The sequence below is a fragment of the Elgaria multicarinata genome, chromosome 19 (assembly GCF_023053635.1).
Source record: "Elgaria multicarinata webbii isolate HBS135686 ecotype San Diego chromosome 19, rElgMul1.1.pri, whole genome shotgun sequence".
Classification (NCBI taxonomy): Eukaryota; Metazoa; Chordata; class Lepidosauria; order Squamata; family Anguidae; genus Elgaria; species Elgaria multicarinata.
Window position 1 is genome coordinate 4,418,342 of NC_086189.1, and position 16,123 is coordinate 4,434,464.

The window sequence follows — 16,123 nt, forward strand, 5'->3', positions numbered from 1 at the left end:
CACTTTGAAAGCCGGGATAACTTTATTCCTGTACAATCGGGTTTTTTTAAAAAAATGTATTGATGCATAGGCCTAAATGCGTTCAACTGGGCAAAGAAGTCACAGCGAAACGTCACCCCCAGACATCCCACCCATTTCAGGATTCAAGCTTGTTCCCCATGTTCAAGCTACAAGAACCATTTGGCTTTTTGGCAGGTCCTGTTGCGGTTGAGGCCCACTCGATTCACTGCTTGAGCTGTTTGTCAAAGATGTTTTTCAGGCAGACTGTGAACTGCAGCGCAACTCTTACCTTGGGGCTAGGAGAAATTCTTAAGCAGTGAAAACACACACACACACACACACTCCTTGGATTTCTGAGATAGGTCTGGCAGGGGTAGATGCTTCTGGATGTCCTAAGGAAAACCACTGGCGTTTGGAGACGTTCTTTACAGACCTGGGGGTGGCATTGCAGTTCATTTCCTCCGGAGTGGATTCGCGCCCGTGTGCAGAAGGAGACGCCAGAGAAGCTACGAGCCTTCCGAAGGCCGGCACGGAGCCCTCCGGGAAGCCCCTGAAGACCAAGGCAGCGCACTGTTCTTCCTAGAGGACTGTATAAACTCACACAAGAATGCCGGGGGACGGCGTTGCCTTGCGCCCCAGAGTCACCTCTTTGACTTCCAGGCGGCTCTGGAGTACGGGGCAGTCCGTTTTTTGTCAGGCGGCTTGAAGTAGGTGTACGGTGGCGCCGGCGGGAGCTCAGTGTCCGGGTTCTCGGCCATCATTTTCAGCTTGGCTTCGATGGCTTTGATCTTTGTACTGACGCTGTGGGGGAAGAGGGCAGGCGTTGGCTTTGGGCATCAACCTGTCCTGGGCCCCCAATTGAAACTCAGGGCCTAACCCCCGTGCCCCCCGAACAACGGCCCCATACTCAAAGCAGCGCCACATCGAAAGGTTTCTGGAAAGCCCCTTCATTTCCAAAGCGGTTGGCCAGGCAGCACAGGGGGTTGGTGGTCTGAGAAACACCATGGCCCAGAAACCCTCTTTTAACGCTGGGACTCAAGGCTGGCCGGGGAAATGGGCTGGGGCTGAATTCAGAACCAGGGGTAGGCCTGGCTGGGCACTTGCCAAGGGCCCACCCGCCAGCAGAGGCGCACTGGCCAGGGTCTCCTGCAGCTGCTCCTCCTTTTCCCACCCTCCACCCCCGGCAGCCTGCTTGTCCACCGGCCTCTCGCTCTGGCCCAGACAACGGCCGTGGTGAGGAGGAGGAGCTGGCTGGAGACGCCGCGGCCTCCTTGCTCCCTGGCTCTCTGCCTGCCAAGCAAGCAGGCAAGCAAGCGGGAGCCATGATGAGAAAGAGGAGGAGCAGCAGCAAGAGCAGCCGGTGACTGTGGGGGGAGAAATCAGACTCCCTGAGGGAGGGGCCCCCATGGAGGCCCAAGGGCCCTCCAAAACCGGTCCTGCTCAGGACCCCAAAAACCCAAACCCACCAAAAGGACTTCCTCACACAAGGCTGAATTATCTTACGGAACTCACTGCCCCTGGGTGCGGGATGCCCGCTACCTTAGATAGCTTCAGAAGAGGATTAGAAGGGCTCAATGGAACAGCCACGTTCAGAGGAATGCCAGGGAGCAACTACGGGAGAAGCCTCCTGACCCACTTGTGGGTTTCCTGGAGGCCTCTGGTTAGCCCCTGCGGAGAGCAGGACGCTGTGCAAGACGGACCAGCGGGGCTCTTGTTGCGGTCAAAGGACAGGCCTCCCTTTCCCCCCCCCCGCACCCGGGAGCATGTTCTGGCCGCATGCGACACACCAGCGGCCTCACCTCAGGTTGGACTGGGTCGGTTCCGTGCTGGATGAGGGCTCCAGGCTGATGGGAAGGATCTTTTCATTCTTATTCTGATCATATCTCTGGGAGAAAAGAGCAGAAATTATTTCAGCGAAGGGAAGACAGGAAGACCCGGCCCTTGACCGACCAAAGGGAAACAGAGCCCCTCCCGGGTAGGGGCAGAGAGACGCTCCTCCTGCCTGCTCTGCTCCGAAGGGGAGGCGAGGAGGGCACAGGTGCGTCAGCTCTGCTCACCTTGACCTGGGCGTGGGCCCACCGCACCACCAGCTTCTTGGAGAGGGCCAGCTTGCCATTCAGGCACTGGATCGCTTGCTCGGCTTCCTGCAAGAGAAAAACGTACCGACTCAATCTCTGCGCTTCTGTGAAGTTCACGGGGAAAAGTTAGATTTTTGTTTCGTTTCTAAAAGACCTGAGATATGGAAGTTAAATGGATAAGGGATGCCATTTAGTGCACGTTGTCTGGTAAGCTCCACCTCAAAGGGGGCGGAGCCTGGGGAAGAAGCTGGCGAACCGGACAGGGAAACTCTGCGGGCCGTATCTGGCCCCAGGGCCAGAGGTTTCCCATGCCTGCTGCTGGAAGAGTAGGCAGACCAAGAAGAAAAACAGCTGATGCACTGCCCTCCGCAAGACAGTACAGTTCCATTTAGACACCCCCGCACCCACCGCAAGCCCAAACTGAAGGTTGGCAAGGGGACAACAGTCACTTCTCCCCAAGGCAGCGCTCTGCTGAAAGGAAGTCCAGCAACAACAGGCACGGCTCGGGGGCAGGAAATGACGTTGTACAGCGAAGCCCCATGGAATCTCAGCTAGCAATGGGCTCCCTGGTGGGGCAAGAAAAGCAACAGATTCCTTAAGAAAAGCCTTCTCCACAGCAGGTGCACCTGTCTCCAGCATTTGTTTGGAGTAGTAACCCAGGCTCAGGGCAGAGAGTAATTCGCTGTCACTTTCAACCCGACAACCCGCCCCCCCCAAATAAGCCAGATCTTTATTAGGTGCATTTTACAGATGGCAGAACTGAGGCCGTCAGGCAGGGATCCAGCAGCGATGCTGTAGCTGCATCCTGGACGGAGCAAGGGGCTAGACTAGGTGACCTCAGAGGTACCTTCCAATTCTGTGATCCTAAAGCCATGGAACGCAACAGACCAGCAACCCTCTGTCCTCAAGGATCAAAGGCATGAAAAGAACTTCCATGGCCCAGAAATCCACTTCCACGGGATGTGGCGAGGGCCACCAACTTGGAGGGCTTTAAAAGGGGGTTGGAAAAATTCCTGGAGGAAGAGAAGGCTACCAAGGGCTGATCTTACCACCGCAGCCCAGGCCCTGGTTCTTTCCAGACTGGACTATTGCAACCTGTTGTATACAGGGCTTCCCTTGAATCAAATCCAACGCCTACAGACTGTACAAAATGCAGCAGCCAGGTTGGTCAAGGGGCTTCCGAAGTGGTCTTCTATCACTTTGGTGCTTCAAGAGCTCCATTGGCTGCCGGTGGCTGCTAGGGTGCGCTACAGGGTCTTGTTGGCCATGTATAAAGCCCTGCATTGCTTAGGTCCTGGATACCTGAGCACTCGCCTCTCTCCTGTGTCTCACCATTGGCAGACTCGCTCTCAGGAGCAGGGTGCCCTGATGGTCCCCCGCTACAAATTGGAATGTGCAGGGCCCAGGGCTTTTTCAGTGGCTGGCCCCCGGTTATGGAACAATGTGCCCCTGGAGATTAGACGGGCTCCCACTCTCAATTGCTTCAAATGCCTTTGTAAGGCGTTTTTATTTTCACAAGAGTCTGGGGAGGGGGTGGTTTAAATTGGGGTTGAGGGCTTTTAATGGCTTGAAGGTGAGGGTTTTAATGGAATTGTCTTAATGTGGGTTGAGGGTTTTAATGGAATTGTTTTATATGTCATTGTAAAGCGCCTTGATGCCAGAAATGGTGAGGCGGCGCTATAAAAATGCTTTAAATAAATAAATACTAGTCCTGATAGCCAGGTGCCACCTCCAGTATCAGAGGCAGTAAGCCTGTGTGCACCAGTTGCTGGGGAACATGGGCTGGAGGGTGCTGTTGCACTCATTTTATTTATTGTCCTCCTTGTGGCTCCCTGGTCGACAGCTGGCCAGCCACTGGGTGAACAGAGTGCTGGACTAGATGGACCCTTGGTCTGATCCAGCCTCAGGGCTCTTCTTACGTTCTTTTCTTTGGGAAGGGCTGTACCTCCGTGGTAGAGCCCCTGCTTTGCATGCAGAAGGTTCCAGGTTCAATCACCAGCATCTCCATGCAGAGCCCTTTCGGAAACTCTGCCGCCAGTCGAGTTAGACAATTACCGGGCTGAACTTAGGGTAAGGCGGCTTCCTGTGGTCAAAGAGGGTCCTCCACCTTACCTGCTTGGTCTCAAAGTTCACAAAGCAGTAGCCTCTGGGCTGGCCCTCCAACACGCCCGACTTGTGGAAAAGGAAATCAAACTGCTTCACCTTGCCGAACTTCTGGAGTAGCTTGAGGAGGTGGTACCTGGGAGAAGAAAATGGGGGTCCCAATGAAGGCCTTTGGTGACAAGTGAGAGGAAACGGGAAAGACAGCCCCCAACGGCTCCCACAAAGAATCATAGAAGAGTAGAGTTGGAAGGGGGGCCTATAAGACCATCGAGTCCAACCCCCTGCTCAATGCAGGAATCCATCACTGCTCGGGATTGAAAGAAAGAAGGCTGAGCTCACGTCAGAAGCAAAGGGAAGCAAGGGGCTTGATCACGTTTGGTGCTAAAAGGTGCTCCAAAAGCCGTGACGCTGCCCCAGCTGGTCGGCTGAAGTCTGTCACCAGGTAGCCAACGGAATCCCAGCCCTGCCATCGACTATTAGGCTGGGGCAGTCCACGCACAGGCCAGGGCCAGGGCCAAATTGCAGTGGCCGCTCCAGGCTGCCAGCAAGACGCTGACCTCATGGTCACACAGGTGCCGGCCAGATCTCTCTCCGCAGTTCAGTACGAGCGAGAACATTCCAGGAACTGAAACAATCTCTTGGGCCTGGCTTGCTGCAAAGGCATTCCTGGAACAGTGCGGAAAGGAGGCCAACTCGAATTATTATTATTATTATTACCGTATTTCTTCGATTCTAAGACGCACTTTTCCCCCCATATAAACATCTCTAAAAACGAGGTGCGTCTTAGAATCGCGGGTGCGTTTATTATTTCTTAGAATCAAAGCTTTTTTTCCTGTGGGTGGTACTGAATTAGTGTGTGTCTTAGAATCTTAGAAATACAGTATTATTATTATTATTGCTTTTTATACTGTATTTTGTATTTGTGCTTTTAACCTGTTGGTTGTTTTATTATGGTTTTAATTTTTGTGAACCGCCCAGAGAGCTTCAGCTATTGGGTGGTATAAAAATGTAATAAATAAACAAATAAATTATATTATTATTATTATATTTATATCCTGCCTTTCCCCCAAAACTGGGACTCAAGGCAGCTTTACAAATTAAAACATCTACAGGTAAAACAAATAGGGATATACAAAAATTAAAACAATAAATTAAACAAGTTACAATATTAAAATATTTAAAACATTTAAAATCCGAATAATTAAAAAAAGTCCAATATATAAACTAACTAAATAACTAGATAGATAGATAGATAGACAGACAGGCTAAGGGAGATTTTAACGAAGCAATGGAGGAAAGTTTTCCTCAGGCGTCTACGGCAGCGGTTCCCTTTGGATGTCTCTCCTTCTACGGCCCAAGGAAAATACTCCGCCACAGAGACACGCTTTGCAGCTTTGGCTTATTTACTTTTGAAAGTTATCATCAAGATTTATTAGCTATTGTTAGAAGTACAAAAACAACCCCCTCCCCCTCCCTCTAGAACTGCCTTCTCTGTCTTAGCAAACGCCAAAGGCTTTCCTCAGGCCGTGGGCTCATCCGGTCCCTGAGGTGAAAACGCCGTGCCCCTTGCCAAGAGGAACACGACTAGATTTCCTCTGGCAACCCCCAGCAGAGCGCCTAATTTTAGGGCCCGTTGGCGCAGCTGCCGCGCGTCAGCCTTGATTTCATCAGAATTCAACGTGCATCTTTTCCCGTGGCATCTCCACGGAGCCCAGCTGGGAAGCAACGGAGACGCAGAGTCGCTGAGCTGAAATAGCGTGCTGGATTTTGCTGGGGGGGGGGGGAGAATGTTAAATTGCACCAATTTAGAGTGCAACGTGATGAGCACATTAACCCCAAGGGCCTGCCACTGCGGTGTTCAAACGTGGGCAGAGTTAGCAATGCCCCGCACAGATGCCCAGTTCACCGGGCTCTCTTGCGTTGGCTGCGCTGTTCCGTTTCTGTGCAAGAAGGCAAGAGACAGAGAGAGGGAGGAAGGGAACTCTAAAAGCAAATGCCTCACGAGGAAAGTCACAGGCAAAGGTATGATGCCTGGCACATACAAGAGACAAGACTGGAATTCTAAAGAAGGATGTTGTAGAGTTAGAAAAAAGAGCAGGGAAGGCCCACGGAAAGGATCGAGGCCCTGGCGCATCTCCCCTAGGGGGAAAGGTCACGACAGACACTGCGTAGCGGAGAGAAAAGGCAAGTGAGGGGAGACGTGACCAAGGCGTACAAAATTATCAGGATGTGGAGAAAGTGGACACGGAGACAATTTTCTCCTTCTCTCATATACTTAAAACCTATACTTAAAAGGCTGTCACACAGAGGAGGGCCAGGATCTCTTCTCAATCCTCCCAGAGTGCAGGACACGGAATAACGGGCTCAAGTTAAAGGAAGCCAGATTCCGGCTGGACATCAGGAAAAACTTCCTGACTGTTAGAGCAGTACGACAATGGAACCCATGACCTAGGGAGGTTGTGGTCTCTCCCACACTAGAGGCCTTCAAGAGGCAGCTGGACAACCATCTGTCAGGGATGCTTTAGGGTGGATTCCTGCACTGAGCAGGGGGTTGGACTCGATGGCCTTGTAGGCCCCTTCCAACTCTGCTATTCTATGATTCTATGATTCATCATAGTAGAACCCAGCGGGGTCAAATCCCATGAAGCTGGACAGATAAAAAGAAAGAAGCCTTCATGCAGCGGAGAGGAATTAACTACCACAAGATGCAGTGATGGGCACCAACTTGGAAGGCTTTAAAAGGGGACTGCACAAATTTGTGGATGAGGAGAAGGCCATAATGGCTACTAGTCCGGATGGCTCTATGCTACCACCAGTATCAGAAGCTGTATGCCCATGTATACCAGTTACTGGGGAACATGGGTGGGAGGGTGCTGTTACACTCCTGTCCTGCTTGTGGGTTTGCCATGGGCAGCTGTTGGGCCACTGTGGGAACAGAGTGCTGGAGTAGATGGACCCTCGGTCTGATCCAGCCTCAGGGCTCTCATGTGCTTAACCAGGGCTTAACCAAAGCACGTTGAGCAGGCGAGGGAGAGAAAAGGCTTCAGAGGAGGTAAACCAAGGCAAAACCAAAGCTGTACAGAAAAGAACTTCCAATCCTGCAGCGTGATCACAGCTTGGCTATTACTGTTTTTTAATGCTCACACAGAAGTGGGGTTTTACATAGCTGCCTTGATGGTCTCTGGACCAGTCCAAAAAAAGAAGATGATGTAAGGCTTCAATCTCAAGATATGCACTCACATGGGAGGAAGTCTCACTGAACTAAACGGGGCTTCGTTCTCAGTAGACTCAGTAGAATTGTGCTGTAAGGCAACATTCCCCAATGTCTGAGGTCGGTGGGGCTGTGAATCCGTTCTGATTGACAGTTCTGATTGAAACCCGGAACGGATTCCCAGCCCCACAGACATCAGAACCACCAGCCTCCACTGTGTTCACCTGGCTGGGAGCTGCAGCCCCACACATCTGGAGGGCACCAAGTTGGGGAAGGTTTCCACAAGGACAGAAATAATTTGCCTGCTCAGCTGCAAAAACGGCCCACTGTCTTCCCAGACAGGCTGTCGAATAAACCAAAGTGTTTCCCGCACTCAAAGCATCGGCAGGAGTTCCCAGGAGGAGAAAAAACCTCCACCTGCAGCGCGCCACCCATGGATGGAATTCACTGCGAGGAGATGGGGCAACGGCCCCCAGCTCAGGGCCTTTCAAAAGGCGTTACATGAAGGCTTGGAGGAGGGAGAGCAGAGCGCTGCACTCAGCTCCTAGCCACGGCCCTGCTGGAGGTCCTCCCACAGGCACCCGGCTGGCTACTGGACTAGATGGATCTTTGGTCTGACGCAGCTGCAAGGCTCTGGTGAAGTTCTTAGGCTGGCTGAAGGAAGTCCCCCAATTGAGGGTAGGCAGACTTCAGACTTGCAGAATCCTCTCTGCTTTTTACTGGAGTCCCAAGAGCCTCCAACCAGAGCTTGGTGCAAAAGACTAAGAACTAAAGAATTCTGAAACCAGGACTTCATTTTCAGTACCAGGACTAAACGGAGCTCAAAGTCCTTTTACATACAAAAAAACCCACAGTCCTGGTGACCCCTCAAACTTTCTTCACTACTATAGCACAATTTGTGTTAGGAGAAGAGGGGTAATTTTGCTGCTCTTGCTAAACAACTGGCAGTCAGAAATCCCTGGCAAATAGTGCAAAACACCCAGAGATCTACCAGTTGCTGCAGATCCACCTTTTTGCCCACCCCTGACTTAAACAACCATCTACATCTGTCTTCCCCAAACTGATGCTCTCCAGATGTGCTGGGCTACAACTCCCACTGTCCCGGGCACATCTGGAAGACACTGAGTTGAGGAAAGCTGGACCACACCCACACAGGCCCACCCCCAAATTGAGAGCAGTACAGATGCCCTGCTCGGTTGGACGATACAAGAGAGATGAGGGGCGGCGTTTTGGCGGCAGCCCCAAACCTGTGGAACTCCCTACCTGGGGAGATATGATTAAGCAGGGCCCGCTGTTGTCTTTCAGGGTGGCTCTAACAGCATGTTGTTTTTTCTAAAAAGAAATCAGACTGTTTTTCTATTAAGGAGGTAGGATAGATTACTATTTGTTCTTAGCAGTCCTGGCTTTTTTAGATGTTTTAGTAGGACTGATTTTATTTTATTGTTTTCCTGCTCTTAATTGTATTTCTTTATTCTGATTAATGTTTTAAACTGATTTTATTAAACACTGCCTTGAGAAAATGTATTTTGAAAGATGGCAATAATAATAATAGCAGCAGCAGCAGCAGCGAAAACAGTGTTTCCCAGGGGCTGCCTGCGTGTCTCTGAGTACCAGGTGTTGGAGGGCAACGAGAAGAAGCCCTCCTGAACGCTGCATGGGCTTCCCAGAGGCATTTCGCCGGTCACCGTGGGAAACAGGATGTTCAATTTGGTAGGACTTCCAGTTTGTCATCCAGCCACAGTCCTGGTCCAGCTTCAGGGCTCTGCTGAAATTCTTATTAGCCATGATGGTTAGGAGTGAAACCTCCATGTTCAGAAGCAGTCTATCTTGACGCAGCATATGTTGGGTACATCAAAATGAAAACTGGTCTTTTATGTCCTGCTGCTTGGCCGCTGTGGATACTTGATTTGATGCACCTTTGGTCTGATCTGGTAGCGCTCTAGTTATGTTCAGGTAGAGAAGCCAGTTTGACAAAGGTTTCAGCTTTCCATGTGCCTTTTCCCTTCATGGCACTGCCCGCCTTAACGCCACTGGAGAATTTGGCAAATCTATATGCTGCATGGTTTACCCAAACTGTAGCTGCTTCGGTTCAGTATCCTGAAACCACATCCACTCAGAGTCTGGGAGCCGATCAATAATATAGACAGGGTGTTCACACAACATGATACATATTTTGAACCATGGGGTGTTCGTTGAACTGTGGATTAATTAGCATGTTGTCTGAACACAGCATGTTTTCCACAGGGTTGGTTATCATGCTGCCTGAATGCAGCCAGGGTGGCGTGTTAGCCATGCAGTTTGGCTTGTTAACCACGCTGAACAACCCAACAACAAAACACGGGTTCTCAAGGTGACTTGTCCAAGAAAAATAAGCCACCCTGGCTGCGTTCAGACAACACGCTCACCCGCGGTTCAAAACAACCCACACTCAACCACCGAGGGTGGATCAGCATGTTCTGTGAACAGCCCCAGAGACAAGTAATCGGCATACAACCTTGACTTTCAAACCTTTTCTATTTTAGCATGTCATATTTGGGTGGGTGGGTTAACTTTTGTGAATCGCCCAGACAGCTTTGGCTCTTGGGCAATATAGAAATGTAGCAGTAAATAAATACACTTGCTAGAGTCATAAGGAGGCACATTCCTAGAGGCTACTTGCACATTTTGCTCTGGATTCATCACCAGAGTCTCAAGTCTCTCCCTCTCCCCGCTTCACTTCCAATTTTTTTGACTGCTATTTCCAAGGAATTATTACAGGGGCCCAGAAAGCGTTTACGAGCAATGGGAGACTTCCATGATGAAGCGGGAACAGGAAGCCAGGCTGCTGGAAACGGCCAGAGCCATCCTGATGGGGTACCTGGAACGATGTGCCCCGAGGCAGGGGAAGAGGAGGGTCACATCTCCGTCGCGGGCTGCAGCCAGGCCTCGTTCCTGCTTCCTGTCATCCGAAGCAAATGGGGGACAACCCGTCCAAAGTCCCATTTCCCTTTCCGCCAGCTTTCCTCCTGGCACCCTAAGAGCTATTCAAACGGCAAGTCAGAGCTTCCTCTGAACAATGCCGTCCCAAGGATACGGGAATGGCCCCGGCCACATGCTAAAGCCATTACGGGTGAGAATCTCGCCCTGCTGGGAGTCAGCAAGCTGTTGTCCAAGTCGTCGTTTGTGGGGGGAGGCTCCTCAGGTGGAGGAGATGCAGGGAGCTGAGGCCAAGTGCCTGCCCAAGCCCCCTCTCCCCTACCCAAAGGAGCGGTGCTGGAAGGCACATCTTAACCATACAGAGCTGTTTTCTGTGGACCCCTCTGTGAGAAAGACTCCTTGCAGAGGGGTGAACGGAAGCGCACAGAGACAGCTGCAATGCACTGACAGCCGTAGCACTATCGGAGAGCGAGAATCCACGGCAGCGTCTTCAGGACTGGGGGTGGGGGCGGAGGCAGAAGGAATGTTGGGATCTACTGGCACATGTTGCGAGGATTCCCACAAAATGGGTGCCGGGGGGGGGCTTGCCCAATCAGAAAATGGCTGCCACGGGGGGGGGGGGGGCACAGGCAATTATAAAATACTCATTTCCCAGAAGGCAAACTGGTGAGATTAAAAGAAAAGAAACTTGCCCACAAAACTAAGCACAAGGCAGAGGTGAGTTCTGAGCTCTAAAAGCACTCCCTGAACCCAAATAAAAGATGGAGCCAGAGGGCAGCCCTTCGCTTTGCAGGAGGCCGGCCTCCCAGTTTAAAATAGTAATAATTATCATTTTACTAATCTTATGAAATCAAATAAAAACCAGTGTTGTGCCAAGGGAAGTGCACAACACTGGACACCCCTGGATTGCACCCATTCCCAGACAGGAAGTCTCTCGAAGGCTGCAGAGGCAAGATGGCTAAGTGAAGCCTTCAGGTTGGGACGTAGGCCCCCTCTGAACACCAGTTGCTGGGTGCCAAGACCAGGCGGCAGGCTGCTGTCTGGCTCTCGGGCTCAACACTCTGCAAATACCTGAAAAGGTCAGGGTTTACAGAGCTGCAAACCCCACCCCGCCCTCACAAAGCCTCAAACAGCCCTAACCCACCTCCATTCCCCAGATGCCAGAATCAGATTTTTAGGCATAAGAAGGCCGTCAGGCTTCCAGATGAGGGGCAGTTTGCGAAGGAGCTGGGAGTCGGGGGAGCGCTGCGGATCCTTCCTGCCTTCCAAAAATAAACAAAATACACTACAATGCCTAAGTTTTGGCAGAGTCGAGAATCTCGGGTTTCCTGGGTGGAAGTCAAACGGGCCCGAGAGCCTCTTTCTCCTCACGCCACGCCTGGGCTTTTCATTCCCCCAAACTTCAGCAAGCGAAGCCTTCTCAAAAGGCCCGGGCAGCCTGTCAGCTGAGCAACGTGCACAATTACCCAGCGCCAAGAAGCCGCAGCAATATCAACACTGGGCAGGAAATGGTAATTAATGCAAAACCGAGAAGAGGCCAGTCAGCGCAGCGCTGAATGAGCCGCCTGAAGAGGGCATTACATTAATGATGGACTCCACTTAGAGGCGCGATTAGGACGCCGGCCGGCTGAAAGGAGCAGCACTTGGAACAAAAAACTCAAAGCACTTGCCGGAACACAAGAAGCCGGGCAAAAATTGCTTCCACAGCTGAGAGGCACACAATATCCGGGGATAAAGCGGGAGCAGCCACTTGGAATGCATAAATCCGAGATTGTTTTGTAAAGCTGGAGGCCCGGGGGTGGGGTGGGGAGACAGCCGCCAGAACCCCGGCCCAGCGCATCTCAAATGCCTCTGAGCAATCAAGCTCTCCTCCCTCGGTGTTTAATTGCCCTACTTCAGGTTGCTCAAACGCGTTAGCACGCAATTTAAAGGCGCTAATCACTGGGAGGCCAAGGGAATGTCAAACGCACACACTTAACGTTTCACTGCCACCAGAAACGGGCCCGGGGCTCACGCAGCTGCAGTTATTAGAGGCGGTTAATAGAAAAGCCCAAAGCGGTTTGGGCCGACGGCGCTTCCAAGGCCCCCTCGTCCACCGGGCCCTTGTCCATCCTCACAAAGGCTCGCCAAGGGCATCCCCATTACTCGGCCGCTGGGGGAACCTCGGAGGCGCGGGCGAAAGCAATCTGGCCCGTGCAGTTGACAAGAATCGAGAACTAAACTGTGGATGGAGAGAGCCCCTGTGACGAGGAAGTCAGGTAGCAGGGGCAGCTTCGGTGGCCCCAGAAAGGATTTCTCACATAAGTCCTAAGAACTAGCTTGAAAGAAGAAACTGTGTGACTCCCTTCTCTCTCTGGGTCTTAATGCCTAGACAGACCTTTCTGAGGGAGACGCACAGAGAAGGGCGACAGCAGTGATTTCTCCAACCCTGGCACGTATCGTCAGTGCTAATTAAGAACTCAAAGAGCAGCGGAAAGTAACCATCGTGTGTCGTCCCCCTTTCTTGGAAGGCAACCTTCCGTTTCCTCCCATCCCTCCGGGCTGCGTTCCCCGCTCCCTCCGCTCATCGCCCTTCACTTACTCCGTGATCTTGGGGTCCAGGTTTCCGATCCAGAGGCGATGCCCATCCTGCAGGGCCCCCTCGGACAGGATGGACGCGTTCTCCAGGCGCAGGCTCTGCGTGGGAGGCACCGCGGCCGCCATCCGCACCTGCGGGAGGGCCAGGCGAGAAGACAATGAGGAGAGGCTGATGAGGGGCAGGGTTAGGATCGAAGTTGGGAAGGGCTGCTGCACAAGATAACTAAGCTCTGTTCTTGCTGCAAGCAACAGCTTGGCTTCTGAATCCATGCCCTCTGCATGTTCAGCCCCAAAACACAGCAGTGGAATGCACTGGGAGAGCATAGAGGCAAAGGCATTGAGCATGGCCCTGTATCTGCATGGGCTGCTGCTGCTGCTTATTATCATTATCATTTTCATTTAAATCCCACCTGTGCTCCTCTTGCAAGGAACCCAAGGCGGCTTGCACAATCTTTCTGCTCGCCATTTTATCCTCACAACAAACTTGTGAGGTAGGTTAGGCTGGGAGTCAGTGACTGGCCCAAAGTCACCCAGTGAGTTTCATGGCCGAGTGGGGATCTCCTGAGTCCCAGCTTAACACACTCTGGTGATGCAGCGTCTTGCTGAAGCGAAGCAGTTCTGGGTCTGGTCTGGTCAGCACCTGGATGGGAGAGCCCATGTTTTCCACCTTGCGTTCCAACAAGGAAGAAAGGTGGGAGAGAAATAAGGGAGACGCATTGGCTGTGACTTCACTAGAATTAGATTTCGGCAAGCCCTTGACCTCTCACCCATAGCCCCACCGCCTCCCCCAACTCTGGACTAGGGAGACCCAGGTTCAAATCCCCATCCAACCATGAAGCTCACTGGGTGATCTTGGGTGATCCACCTCTCAGCCTCACCAACCTCACAAGAGCATTGAGAGAATAGAATGGGAGGGAGAAAACTATCTGTGCCATCGTGATCAACTTGAATGAAAGGTGGGATATAAATGTAATTACACATAATTCATACATGCAAACACCCCCCCCCCTTTGTCAAAATTTAGACTGTAAACGTCATCAGGGCAGGAACCGCTCTTGTCTTGCTTATGAGACTGTAAACTCCACATACAGTATAGAATGCTGTGAAATAATCTCTTATTTATTATTCTCATTATTAATATTATTACTACAGCAGACTAGCAGAGTACACAGTGTTGGTGTGCCACTAAAACACAGTGCATTGCTTTGGCTGGAGTGTACCCCACCCCTGAAATTAACTACATAATTGGCACATACTAAATATATAGACTATTTGTATCCTCTGCTTTTCAGATGAGATACACTCCACAAAGCAAGTGTTAATATAATATATATTGTTGTGGCAGCACTGTGGAGATTGATAACAGTTAGCAACACCACCCCCACCCTGCATAAAAAATAATTATGTTTGGGGCGCTTTACTTTAAAAAGGCATAGAAGAGGGAGACATAACAGACATGAATAAAATTATGCATGATGTAGAGAAAGTAGCTAGGGAAAGGTTTTTCTCCCTTATAATACTAGAACCCAGGGTCATCTCATGAACTGACTGGAGGAGATTCAGGACAGATCAACGGAAGTCCTTCTTCACGCAGTGCAGAGTTAAACAATGGGTTTTGCTACCACAAGATGTAGTGATGGCTTTGGATTGGAGTCCACCAGGGGAAGAGCCTTCAGTGTGGTGGCCCCCCTCCTGTGAAATTCCCTGCCTCTGGAGGTCAGGTGGGCACTAACCTTTCGGCACCTCCTGAAAACATCATTGTTTCAGGAAGCTTTTCCTTAAAAACCTGCCATGGTTCACAGTTCAACTTTCATTTTGCTGTTAAATATCTATTTTAAATAGATATTTTATTCTCTTTTTATTGTATTTTATCTTGTACATAGTTCCGAAATTTTGAATGGGGAGTGGTATATAAATATTGTAAATAAATAAATAAATGGGATTGGATAAATTCTTGGAGGAAGAGGAGAAGACTTGGGCACTAGTCCTGATGTCTATGTGCTACCTCCAACATCAGAGGCAGTAAGCCTATATACACCAGTTGTTGGGGAACATGGGCAGGAGGGTACTGTTGCACCCGTGTCCTGCTTGTGGCTCCCTGCTCGACAGCTGGTGGGCCACTGTGGGAGCAGAATGCTGGATTAGGCAGACCTGTTATGGTTTTTATTTTATTTTACAACTATCAGTGTATGTTTTTTGTCCAATTCCATAAGTCAGCCCAAGATCTTGCCGCAACTGAAAGGAAGCAGACATTTTACAGACAAAAACAAGGAAGTGGGGTGGGGTGGAGGGAACCAACCCATCACAGAAGGTACCACACAGAGATAGGACAGTGATCTACCTCCTTGGGAGTTTTGACGGCTGCCGTTCACAGGCGGCTGAGCAAGCCCGTCGGCTCGCGGTGTGAGGGAGAGGGGCAGCAGCCGTGGGTGTTTGTACGTGTGTGTTTGTTTGTGTGTGTGCTTGTGTGCTTGTGTGTGTGTGTGTGCTTGTGTGTGTGTGTGTTTGTGTGTGGGTGTGTGCTGTCATTTTGCCCCTCCCAGCTGGTCCTCCTCGGTCCCCTTTCCAGGGCTGGTGACCGAGTCCCAGCTTCCAAGGCCTCCCAGCTTCAAAGGCCAGGAGGCCCATTTCTAGGAGAGCTCCAAAAGAGCCCAATTGCTTTTAATATTATATTTGTACTTTAAACGTAGTTTTAATATTTACAGGCAAACCGGTTAGGGATTTTATAGCATTTAGTAGTATATAAAACATCACGAAGAAATAAACAGAAATATGAATGAGCTTTCCGCAAACCTCGGCGCCTTCCAACGGGGGTTGGACTACAGCTCCCATCGGCCCCAGGCAACATGCGCTGGCTGGGGCTGATGGGAGCTGTGGAGTCATGGGATCCGAGAGCTGGAAGGGGCCTATAAAGCCACGGAGCCCCCTGCTCAGCTCAGCCCAACGCCGCTGGCTTCCTCTCTGCCTTAGCCTACCTCGCCAGGTCGTTGTGAAGAGAAGAGAGAAACCACGTATAAGGGGTGGGAGGGAGGGAGAGGAAGCAAGAGCGGGCCTCTGAGCATGTGCAAAATCCTCACCCAAGAGCCAGACTCACCGGCATCCCCTCAGCGCGTCTCTCTCTCTTCCCCGTCTTCTTCTCGCTGTGACGTCACTGGCCCGCGCCGAGAACGGCGGCGGTCCCGGCCCGGTGACGTCACCCGTCCGCGCGGAGGAAGGAGGGCTTACGTCACTAGGCCGC

General features: G+C 51.3%; 1 protein-coding gene across 2 annotated transcripts; it reads right to left on the reverse strand.

The window, feature by feature from the left end:
- On the reverse strand, positions 1–16,026 carry RBM18 (RNA binding motif protein 18). Of its 2 annotated transcripts, none has more exons than XM_063144519.1 (6): positions 15,980–16,026; positions 12,890–13,017; positions 4,191–4,317; positions 2,058–2,144; positions 1,800–1,885; positions 1–801 (listed from the first exon to the last, which is right to left on the reverse strand). In XM_063144519.1, the coding sequence occupies exons 1-6, from the start codon at positions 15,983–15,985 to the stop codon at positions 642–644; spliced, it is 594 nt and encodes a 197-aa protein (XP_063000589.1). In that variant the 5' UTR covers positions 15,986–16,026; the 3' UTR covers positions 1–641. The 2 variants fall into 2 exon arrangements, with proteins under 2 accessions (XP_063000589.1, XP_063000590.1); XM_063144520.1 differs by lacking the exon at positions 15,980–16,026 and adding an exon at positions 15,861–15,898.
- Between the last annotated feature and the right edge of the window lie 97 nt (positions 16,027–16,123).

What these genes read in the sequence shown, in the direction of transcription:
- RBM18 (XM_063144519.1), bottom strand. An exon ending in GGGCCCACGCCCAGGTCAAG is followed by an intron (nt 1,886 to 2,057) that starts GTGAGCAGAGCT and finishes CTTTTCTCCCAG; the next exon opens with AGATATGATCAGAATAAGAA. An exon ending in CCGACCCAGTCCAACCTGAG is followed by an intron (nt 802 to 1,799) that starts GTGAGGCCGCTG and finishes CTTCCCCCACAG; the next exon opens with CGTCAGTACAAAGATCAAAG.